General features: G+C 31.4%; 2 protein-coding genes across 2 annotated transcripts in view; both read right to left on the reverse strand.

Moving 5' to 3' along the window:
* The window catches only part of LOC145334705 (uncharacterized), a 47,581-nt gene that overhangs the window by 29,386 nt on the left and 5,603 nt on the right, over positions 1-12,592 (reverse strand). The gene's annotated exons all lie outside the window — the stretch shown is intronic.
* On the reverse strand, positions 1,971-12,412 carry LOC145334724 (alkaline serine exoprotease A-like). Its single transcript, XM_080180310.1, has 5 exons — positions 12,273-12,412; positions 5,975-6,059; positions 5,617-5,705; positions 3,312-3,389; positions 1,971-2,153 (listed from the first exon to the last, which is right to left on the reverse strand). The coding sequence occupies exons 3-5, from the start codon at positions 5,673-5,675 to the stop codon at positions 2,087-2,089; spliced, it is 204 nt and encodes a 67-aa protein (XP_080036436.1). The 5' UTR covers positions 5,676-5,705; positions 5,975-6,059; positions 12,273-12,412; the 3' UTR covers positions 1,971-2,086.

Raw genomic sequence — 12,592 nt, forward strand, 5'->3', positions numbered from 1 at the left:
TTGAATCCGGTAGATAGGAACCGGTTCTCATCCATACGAAAAAAACTATGTCTGGCATCGTATTATATCAAGCTTTCTACGAATAAAAAAATGTACAATAAAAAAAACTGGTTTTAATCTTATAATTGTAAATTCTATATCCGCGGAAAGCGGTTTATAATACGATGAAAGAAATAACTATTTTCGTATTCATTCAAATCCGGTGGATAAGAACCGGTTCTCATCCATACGAAAAAACTTTGTCTAGCATTGTATTTCATCCAGCTTTTTACGAATATAAAAATGTACAATCATATGATTAAAACCAGTTTTTCTAGCCACGAGGTGCCGAAGGCTAAAAAAACTGGATGTTGTTATCCTTGTTGAAATAAAAAACTAAGAGGAGCGTCCTTTTTAAAAAAATAATAATTATTTCTTAACTAAAGACGACATGTCCAAAAAACAGAAATTGTAGACAACATTTGATTTCTCCAAATTTTAAGCCAATTGTGCTATTACTTGCAGAACATCACCTTCTTAAATTTTGTCCTTGAAAGAAAAAAATAATCAATAAAGGGTTCGGGGTTTGAAATTTTGTTTCTGTGGGTAGCAAGAATTTAACAGAACACAGTAGACATCCTGGTACTTTAGTACTTTACAAAACAATACAACTAACAATAAAATTCTAGATTGAGTGTTATAAAAAAAGTCGTCTTATTTAGAACAATCTATTAATAAAAAATCAACAAATTAGATAAATTAATTCATACACGCAAGCAACATATATGATGTAGACAAAAAGAAAAATCATTTTAAGATGATTGAAATGGAATAAAGATTATTAAATGTTACTGTAAAGTCAAACTGTCTTTGAAATACAATCTAGTGAAAAAAATCAAATAAGTTTCAAAAATGAAGATTTCTATAATATTATTTAACCCTTACAGATCGGGCCCCAATTCCCACCTTAATAGATCGGGGGGGGGGGGGGGCTCAAAGAGCTCCCCCCTCTATCTCGGCTCCTGGTACAGATAAAAACGTAAAATTTTTTTCTGGTGGTTCATGTGTATTTTTAGAGAAAATTACTTTTTCTAGTCATAGCAGTCAGACCGCTCCTTAGCCGCTTTTTAGCGGCCAGCCGCTAAATTTTAAAACAGCTGTAGAGCGGCCAATTTTGCAGCTAGGATGACAAAATTTTAGGACGAACTTTTATTTTTCATAACAAAAAATTTACTTCTTCTGATCATCGTTGAAAAACGGCAAATAACAGAAAACGCCATTTTCGGCGGTTACGGCGGTAAAACGGCGGTTGGCGGCGCAAATTAATATTTTTATCTGTTTATTATTGCTCAAGGATTTACCAAAAAAAATTATAGGTCTCTAGCTGTAATAGAAGCCACAATATTCATGATATATGTCTGTAGTAAAAGCCGGACAAAAATCGGTCATAAAGTCGGTCAGGGAGCGGTCAAACGGTCATAACACCACTTTTCTCAGATGGTCATTGATATCTGAGTATTCCCAAAAAAAATTTTAGGTTTCTACCTTATACACAAAAGTCATAATGTAGAAATTAAGATTTATTTAGAATTTTTTCTAATTTTTTTTGCTACCCAACCGACTTTGACCGGACACCACGACCGACACAGACCAGATATCCTAATAAAATCAACTCTTGGCTGCGTATAATTACTAAACTTAAAAAGTCATGAAGTTACAGCTCTCCATCTTACCTACAAAAAAAATGAGATTGAAAAAACTAGAGGGGGGGGGGCTCTTTGAGCCCCCCCCCCCCAATCTGTAAGGGTTAAGACAAGAACAAGCTTTTTCATAGATAGCAACACAATAACAAAATAACGGCTACATCGTACACATAGTCAGACAGACAAAAAAGAAAGACAAACTTGGGTGTTACTTTTACAATAAAAAACGTATATAGTTTCAAATTTATATAGGTAACTTTATTTAGTGTAAAAGAGACAAAGAAAAAAAAAGTGCAGTTCATGGTGAAATATTGCTGGTAACGAATGCTTCCTGTTTCTAGGGATTATTACAAGATTCCTGGATCTAGCATTACAGGCAATAATTCTTGTTTTTTAGTAACATATTATCTAAATTCAGCTTCAAATCCAACTTCATCATAACTGCTGTATCCATACAAGACTATGTAGTACCTAGAAAATAAAAGCTAGAAATAGCACATTGAAAGCGGCTAAAAAGCAGCCAAGAAATGGTCTGACGGTTTAAGTTTATAAAATTATTATGAATGCGACTGAAATAGTATCTATTTTAAACAGGTGTCTAAAGGGATAAGACAATTTGAGAAATTAATCAGTCGGGGGGGAAGGGGGGCGTTCAACGCCCCCCCCCCCTATTATCTCAGTTCCTATTAGAGCTAGAGGGCTAAAAATTTTTGTGCAAGTCCCTTGTGTTATGATGAATTTCCGACCTTAAGTAAGTCAAGGTCAATTTTCGCTTCCTTCACCCTTTTATTTAACAACCTTTGTTTTTAGGTCCTTTTTTACTTAAAAATTTCAAACGGCTTTAATTTTTTTTATTTTTAAAGCTAGAATTTTTTTTGCAGAAAATGTTTATCTTTATGTAAATTTTATATTTGAAATATCAAAATATAAATTTCAGCGGCCACAGCTGTACTTGGCATCTGCCATCCGCCGCAGTCGGCGGTCGGCTGAAAAAGGCGGCGGATCTTTAGGAAATTTTAAGTCTCTAAGTCAAAAATTGCGGCCACAGGAGCCTTTTAAAGATTTCTGGAGACCTGGAGGATCAGGACCTGCAGGATCTTACCTGGAACCTAAAATTGACTTGAACACCTGTATTTAATATGAGGATGTACTACTAGAGGATATTTTAGTATTTTGGTAAGATAAAATGCTTTGTTTAAGTCAAAAAAATATTTTTGCTCTTTACCTGGATGACCCTGCCAGGTTTGCTGGCATCCTGTGCCCGCCAGGATGGAGATATTCAAAAAATTTCAACTCTCAGTTATGTCTCATACCCACACTTAAAAAGTCAAGCAGTTTGGGCTCTTTATCTTTCACACACAGAAAATGAGATAAAAAAAAGGGTAAAGGGTAGGCCTACAGGGATAAGAAACCGGATGGGAAGGGGGCGTTCAACGTTCAAAAAAATATAATATGAATTCTTTCATAAACTATTTTTTTAAGTGTTCATACAGACGGACATCTGCCCTACCACCCCCCCCCACCCCCCCCCCCTAAGTATTCTTTATTTCGCTTGTTTGCTATACCTTATTTCTGATTATTTACTAAAAATAATTCTAATCTTGTAATTTTGTTTATCAAAACTTTTACCTTCCATATCTTGGTTTATCAATGACTATCTGTTCTTGATTACCATCATGGGCACTCTTTTCATCATAGTCGCGTTTCCTTTATTGGATATATTATTAAATACATCCTACTGGATAAACGAAATGACCATTAAATGAGGTCCATATTATCAAGCTAAATTGACGATAATTTCCCCCTGTTAATATACGAACATATATCCTATATCTTTTTTTCTTGTATTCATTCGAATCCGGTGGATAGGAACCGGTTCTCATGAATACGAAAAAACTATGTCTAGCATCGTATTATATCCAGTTTTCTACGAATATAGAAATGTACAATCATAAGATTAAAACTAGTTTTTTTAGCCGGTGCCTTCGGCACCACGGGGCTATATCCGCGGAAAGCCGTTTATAATACGATACGAGAAATAACTATTCTTATATATATATGTAGATAGATAATTTAGTGTATAGATTTTGGAATGAATAGATGGTCTGATAGCTGATAGGATAGATAAAAACATAGATTGACGGATGGATGGATAAATGTTATCATGAATTTAAAAATATATAGATAGATGAATGTATAGAAGTAGATTATATATCAATGATTCAATATATCTATGATCTAGTTAGGTAGCTAGATGTTTAAAGATAATATAATTATTAGATTAAAGCATATAATGGTAAATCTATTATAAAAAATAATTTTAGTTAAGTAAATATTAGAAGCTTAGTAATATGTCGTCTTATTTTATAACACATTTTTAAGATCAAATAATCAATTTTAAAGATCAAATAATCAATTTTAAAGATCAAATAATTAATTCTTTAATCTAATCAATCAAAATTTTACCCAAACACGGTGATTCCTGTAGGGTTAAGTACAATTTAGAAAGCCTAGTAACTCAATATACATTATCAAAAAGTCCATCTTAAAGCTATCACTGTTTCAAAAACAATATTTTATATGATACTAGCGGCTTCGCCCCTAGCCTCTAAGGGCTTTGCCCCAGGAGGTTTAATCAATAAGAGATATAAGTTTTCCGGAATTTTAATGTAGGGAGTAGATTTGAAATCTGCATCAAATTTTAAGGATTTTTTATAAAATTCGTTTTTTGTATAATTCTTTATCTAAAAGCGGAAATACATTTTAAGTTAATTAATTTTGACCAATAGGATAGTTGGATTTTAAACTACCTGCGCTCTAATTGGTTGAATGATGTACGACATCCAATCAGAGCGCAGATTTTTTAAATCCACCAATCACGGATGCCAAAATTAATTAACTTAATTTGTATTTCCGCTTTTAGATAAAGAATTATACAAAAAATGAATTTTATAAAAAATCCTTAAAATTTGATGCAGATTTCAAATCTACTCCCTACATTAAAATTCCGGAAAACTTATACCTCTTATTAATCAAACCAATTTTTCGTATTTTAGATTTAAAAGAAAAATAAAAAAAAAAAATTTGGAAGGGGGGATTTTTTTTTTTGGGGGGGGGGGTTAGTCGACCCCACTATTTTAATTTCAGTTTTAAGAAGAACCTATGAGAGCCTACCCTGTAAAGAAGAACCCGATCGGTTCAGAGGTTAGCGAGATCCTTCGCTACAGACAGACAAACAGACACACAGACATCGTTCTACTTTGTATTATAGATAATCATACCCTTCCCTTGATTTTTGGAAAATTCTATAATCAAGTATCGAATCTTTAAATGTAAGTATGTTCATTTTAAACTTCCTGATTTTCTAAAACTTCTAAAACAATGACAACATCCATAAAGCGAAGCTTTAAAATTAGAAGAAAGGACAAACGAACAATAACTTTTGTAGAGTGTCAGAACTTAACAAGAAAAACATTTTAGTCTAAACAAAATTGTACATAAATGTATTGAAAATTGCATAAATGTAGTGTGCAGTAAAAGGACATACTTTCATTTTTAGGATTTAGTTATAGAGATGCTTCGCTTATAATATTGTACCTTGTTGCCCTAGAGATTATTTTTCCAAAAATCAGATGAATAAGATAATTATGTCATAAAAAAATTGATGTTAAAAAAATCAGCATGTTTAAAATGAACGTACGGACTTTCTTGTAACGATTATAGAGTTGTTACTCTTCCTAAATCCTACCTTATTGTTAAATGAATAATCATGCAAATTTTGAAATCGATAGGACATTTCTAACATGTCTTACGTAACGAAAAGGGCTAACCATTAAGGACGGACATAGTGAATTATAGAAAAGCTTCCCCCTACTAAAAATTAAGAACGACTAAATGAGAATGCGTATATAAAAGAGAGTTTATAAATTCTTACGTTGGATAGTCACCAAATCTAACATAGACGTCCACATCTCCTGTACCTCCGTTACACATTATATTTAGAAACGCTGCGTTGCTAGATACCTAGATAGATAGATAATTAGATAACAAACAATTGATAATGTTGGCTAGGTCAACTGCTAGATAAAAAGATGGATAAAATAAAAAAAGTACTAAATATTTAAGAAAATGGATATATAAATTTTATTAAGTTATAGTGTTTAGCCAAAACAGTATATCAGATTTTCTTTGCGGTATTCTATTTAGTTTTTATTCTTAGATAGAAATATAGATAAACCTCCAGATAGATAGATATGTATATAGATACATATACAGACAGATAGATAGTATACCTGAATATAATATAGTTTAGCAGAGCCACTATAGCCAGATTTTCCATAAGGTATTCCATTTAATATTTCTTCGGCTGTATACCCTCTAGATTATAATATTTTTCTCGTATTCATTCGAAACCGGTGGATAGGAACCGGTTCTCATCCATACGAAAAAACTATGTCTAGCATCGTATTATATCAAGCTTTCAACGAATATAAAAATGTACAATCATGAGGTTAAAACCAGTTTTTTTTAGCCGGTGCCTTCGGCACCTCGGGGCTAAAAAAAAACTAGTTTTAATCTTGTAATTGTACATTCTATATCCGCGGAAAGCCGTTTATAATACAATGCGAGAAATAACTATTAAGGGATTCCTAGTACAATATTTCCTAATTTCTTTTTCACCAAATGATTAGAATAATCCTATCAAGTGTACTTCTGAATGTCGATTCCTAGGACAATTATCGGGTATAGTCCTTTCCACGACATCCCTCCATACAGAGCGATTCTTCGTATTTTTAAAATGGCTTTTTATAGGTTATTTTAGGTTAGGTTAGGTTATATTGTGTTAGGTGATTGCCCCACAGGGTTAGGTAATTGGCCCCGCAGGGTTAGAGCCCCCCGCAGGGTTAGAGCCCCCCGCAGGGGCTAGAAATAGGAGAAAAGCTACTGTGAAAAATATGAGGAATCGCTCCTTATGGAGGGATGTCGTGGAAAGGACTATACCCCAATTATCTACAATGTTGTAAGCATAGCATCTCTATACTCTCGTTTATCTATAAAACAAAGTAGAACGATGTCTGTTTGTTTGTTTGTGTGTTTGTTTGTCTGTTTGTTTGTAGCGAAAGATCTCGCTAACCGCTGAACCGATCGGGTTCTCCTTTACAAGGTAGCTTCTCATAGGTCCCGGGAAGGTTTATAACTATTTTCTTGGGGGGGGGGGAACACCCCTAACCCCCCCAAAAATAAAAAGTACCCCCCCCTCAAAAAAAAAAAAATTCTTATTAAAACTAAAACTAAAACAGTTGGGTCTACTAACCCCCCCCCCCCCCCAAAATAAAAATCTTCCCCATTTTTTTTTATTTTTCTTTTAAATCTTAAATGCGAAAAATTTGTTTCATCAAACCACTTGGGGCAAAGCCCCTAGAGGCTAGGGGCGAAACCACTAGTTCTATTATATAAAGTAGTAAGTTTTTTTGTCTGTAGTGAGGGATCTCTCTTACCACTGACCCGATATAGTTCTCCTTCTTATTGGTCCACGAAAATGTTTTTAAATTGTTTTTAGGACGGAATCTCAACACCCCCCCCCCCCCCTAAAAAAAAAAATTGACTTTAATCCCAAATTGAAAATAAGGGAAGGGGGGAAGCTTTTTACTATACCACCTTGAGTGAACATAGAGACGTAGTCGGTTGTCTTAAAAAATAATAGTTTTATTATTCATCCTTTTAACAACAAATATCAAAGTAAAGATTCACTTTTCTTGTTAAAATCTAAAAATGTTTAAATTTGCATATTTTAAATTTACCAAATATATATTTAGATTTTAATTAGTTCTTAAGAATTTAAAACACTTTAAATTTATTTTTGTCTGCAAAGCATTTCAATAAATAGCCCCAAAAATTATTTATTTTTTTGTTAAATTGTTAACTTATTAATTTAGTTCTTTAAACAAGGATGACAACATCCATAAAAGCAAAGCACTGAAACAGTAAAACAAACGGACATGAACCCAAAATAATCAGAATATAAATGTATTAGAGTCGAAGCAAAATTCAAAATTCAAAGTAAATGTGTTGAAAAACTGCTTGATACAGAATAATGTTTATGGAAATACTTACATTTTAGATTAGATTTAGATTAGATTTATTATTCTTGGGTGTACATACATAGAAAAAAAAAAAAAAAAATAATAAATGAATTAAATGAATATTATATACATTTATATATACAGTCAAATTTTATTGATATGATTAATTTATAAAAAAATTTTCTTCCCAAATGGCAGTTTCCTAAAAAACTAGGAAGTATGCAGTAATGTGTATTCACACATTGTTTTCATACAGGCCATATAAATAAGACAAAAAAAATAGAAAAAAAGATAATAAGCAATAAATAAAATCATATTGGAGAGGAAAGAATGATAATAGGAAGGATTGATTAGGACATACAAGTCTCACACCATTATTGCAATAATAGAAATTAAAAAAAATTTTAACAAATAGATTTTGATTGATTTATCAGATTTCAAACAATATTGAAAAGAAATATAATTTTATCTACATTCTTGACATAATGGGTTGTTACACACTAAAGTTAAGCTTGATAACAAAGATTCTTTTAGATTTTTTATAAATTTTTTTCTTGATTGATTGTGGGTTAATAAATCATTATTACAATGGTTATTCCATAATTCTTGGAAATGATACTTAGGAAATCTTTCAATAGATTTAAACTTCGGTTTTTTAACATCAAACATATTAGAGTTTCTAAGATTTCTGGTATGTAATTGATTACGGCGAAGCCATGTACCTTGAAAGGAACTTGGTAGCTTACTGTTTATAAAATCATACATAAATAATAATTTCAAATAATTAGCTGATTCATGTAAAGGAAGGACATTCATTTTTTTAAATAAAGGCATTGTGTGTGAGATGTGTTTCTTACTAAAAACAATTCTTATTGCCTTTTTTTGCAATTTAATTAATGGGTCCATAGTAGATTTTAGACCACAACTCCAGGCAGGTAAACAGTAAAGTAAATGACTATTTATAAGTGAGTGAAAAAGCATTTTTTTGCTATCTAAATTCAGTATATGTTTAGCTCTATTTATAAGAAATAAGGAACTAGAAATCTTTTTACGTAGATGTTCTACATGATATTTAAAATTTAAAGAAGGATCTATAAATACACCTAGGAATTTAATTGCAGGAATATTGCTACTTGAATTGACATAATTTAAGATTTTTATTTTCTCAGGATCAAACTCATTTTCATTGTTAAAGTTTAGCTTAATATTAAGAGCATTCCAATCAATAGTATTTTCATTTTTATTAAATATCATGATTTTAGTTTTATCAGGATTTAAGCTCATTTGATTACTCCTAAACCAATCAGATATCTTTTTAAGTTCATTGTTTAATTTCAGTTTTATCTCTGTAAAGTTTTTACCAGAAATTAAAAAATTACTGTCATCAGCAAATAATAGGGTAAATAAATCAGTACAGTTTTTAAGATCATTTATGTAGATTAAAAATAGAATTGGTCCTAAAATAGAGCCCTGTGGGACACCTCTATCTATGTTCAGCTTTGTTGAGTCAGTGTTGTTTACATGTACAAATTGCTGTCTATTACTTAAATAATTTTTAAACCATTCAAGTTCAACGCCATTAATGCCAATTTTTGACAACTTTTTAATTAAAATAGAGTGTGGAATTGTATCAAAACATTTTGCAAGATCACAGAAGACTCCAATTACAGTTTTATTATCATTTTTTGCTTCAGCTATATAATTTAAGAGGTGTATCACGGGGTGTATTGTAGACTTTTTTGATTGAAATCCATACTGATGTTCAAAAATGATATTATTTCTAATCAAATAGCATGACAGTTGTTGATAAATGACTTTTTCTAAAACTTTTGAGAAAATAGCTAATAAACTTATCGGCCTATAGTTTGATGGATCAGCTTTTTCATTAGAATTATTCCCTTTTAACTTAAAAATAGGTATAACTTTTGCGATTTTAAATTCAGAAGGTATTTTTCCAGTTAAAATAGTTTGGTTAATGACATGAGAGAGAGGAAGGGCAATAACAGAAATTATTTTCTTCAAAAAAGAATTTGACAGGCCAAAAATATCCATACTTTGTTTATTTCCCATTTTTTTAACAATATCTATAACTATATTTGGGTTTATTGTATGCATTTTAAAACTGGAATTATAATTAGGTATATAGCTACACGGATCAATGTTAGAAGGATTTATTTTAGATGATATCTTGCTTGCTACAGAAGTGAAGTGTTCATTCAATTTCTCAGAAATTTCTGCATTATCTAAATATATAGCATCATTAAACTTCAATTCATTGATACATGTTGCTTTATCTTTTGTTTTTCGGATTGCATCTCTAATAATATCCCAAGTTTTCCTCAAGTCAGATTTACATTTTTTTAGCTCATTGCAATAATACAATTTTTTAGCTGTTTTTATTGCACGATTATAGACATTTCTATATCTATTATACATCCTAATATTATCAGCAGTTGGTTCATTAATACTTAACGTGGACAATTCAAATTTTTTATCTCTACATCTCATTAAACCATCAGTCATAAATTTTTCAATTTTATGTATGTTCTTATTAATTCTAATCCTTTGTAAAGGAAAAGAAAGCTCATAAAATTCATTAAAAAGCTCGTAGAATTTATTAAAACAATTTTGGGGTTCTAAACTGTTAGTTACATTTTCCCAATTAACATTTTAGGACTTGATTATAGAGTTGCTTCGTTTATAATATTTTACTTTGTTGTCCTATGAATCAGTATACCAAAAATCAGATCAATCGGATAATTAGATCACATTAAAATTTGTTGATAAAAGAGTAAAAAAATCACAGTAATGATTGCAGAGTTGCTACGCTTTCTAAATCGTACCTAACTACTATAGGAATCACCATGCAAAGTTTGAAATCGATAGGACAAATATAACATGCCTAAATAAACGAAAAAAGCTATCCGTTCCGGACGTACGGACGGACCGACCCTAATTATAGAAAAGCTTCGCTTTCAAAAAGTTGTGTAATCTAAAAGCGTGGAAACTTGAATTAGGTAAAGTTCCAATAGAGTTTCTTTTATAAAACATTGGGTAAAAGTATAATTTGGTTGGAGTAAGTTGGGAGGGAATGCATTTTGAATTATATTAATAACCGAAGTTCAATAATAATTATTTCTTTCATCGTATTATAAACCGCTTTCCTTCGGCACCTCGGGGCTAAAAAACTAGTTTTAATCTTATGATTGTACATTTCTATATTCATAGAAAACTGGATATAATACGATGCTAGACATAGTTTTTTTTGTATTCATGAGAACCGGTTCCTATCCACCGGATTCGAATGAATACGAGAAAACACATTCTCGCATTTGTTAGCACGAAAACTTTAGGTACTTAAAGTAAAGTTTAAATGGCGGGTTCAAATTAGCATGCAAAGTCAAAACTTTTTCAATTTAGAAAAGGAGTATTTTTGTTTATCCTTTTTGGGGATGTACCTCAATTTATCGTACATTGTCTTATCCCGTAAGATCCCTGGATAACGCTCTTTGGGTGTGTTTATGTCCTTGGTTTGTTTACAAGTAAAAGTGTCTAGTCTTTAAAAATGCAAAATGTTATTTGTTATTTTTGTTTAAGTGCTTTTAAATTAAGGCATGAATAAAAAATTTTCATTTTTTGAAATTAATAAATTCTTAGTAGTAATGTTTGTTAATTTTAAGAAGATTTTTTTCTTTAAGAATAAGAGATCGTGTTTATAAAACTTTGAAAACCAGTATAATTGGTAGAAATTCGGCTGTTTATTACTTTCGTCCACAAAGTTTTCTTTTTCGATGGCCTTAGGCACTTTTATTAAATTATGCGATACCTTTTTCGTTAATTTATGCACGTTAGAATTAACCAATCGATTTCAAATTTTGCATGGTGATCCCTGTAGTAGTTAGCAACTCTATAATCGTTACCAGAATGTCCGTACGTCCATTTTCAACATGTTGATTTTTTTTCAATTTTTTTAACCACAAATTTTTTCATGATCTAATTATCCAATTGATCTGATTTTTGGTATACTGAATCCTTGGACAACAAAAGCAATATTATAAGCGTAGCAACTATATATTCAAGTCCTAAAAAAGTAAGTATGACCTTCAACATTATCCTATATCAAGCAAATTTTCAATAAATTTACCTACAATTTAGCTTCGACTCTTATACATTTATATTCTGATTATTCAGTTCTTATACAAGTGTTAATGCCCTTTTGTCCTAATGTTTCAGAGCTTTGCTTTTTTTTTATGTTGTTATCCTTGTTTTTTTTATTTACGTCAAGTTTAGCTGTTACCAAATATATTTTCTAGGCCGCTAGATAGTGTTAGATATGTTTTTTGGTGATTTTTTTAGTAGGGAGGCAGTACCCTCCCCTAAAATGATTGTAAACCTTCCAAGGACTCATGAGAAGCTACATGTAAAGGAAAACCATATCGGGTCAGCAGATAGCGAGATACTTCTGTACAGACAGGTAGACATTCTGTTACTTTTATAAAAGGATTACCCGTTGTTGATGTATCCATAAGAAGAGTAGGCAGAATACACTGGATAGGCTTGTCTAGTTTGTTTTAATTATTATTCAATTTTATCCTTCAATGAAAAAAAACCTAGAACGCTGTTAGGTCGACCCGTGATCGTTGTCTTAACATGGCACGCATCCGCTCGTCATTGGAGTGGTCATGAGTTCCAATCTGGGCTCAAATAACGTTTTTAATTAGATGTATTAAAAATGATTCCTTCTGCTGAGGCAATGCCTTGGCCCAAACCAGGTACAATTGATTGAAAACCAAAGTAAGCACAGAGGTAGTGCAAGCAAAGAGTTGG

This window comes from Acartia tonsa, chromosome 12 (assembly GCF_053477335.1).
Source record: "Acartia tonsa isolate MP-2025a chromosome 12, ASM5347733v1, whole genome shotgun sequence".
NCBI lineage: Eukaryota > Metazoa > Arthropoda > Copepoda > Calanoida > Acartiidae > Acartia > Acartia tonsa.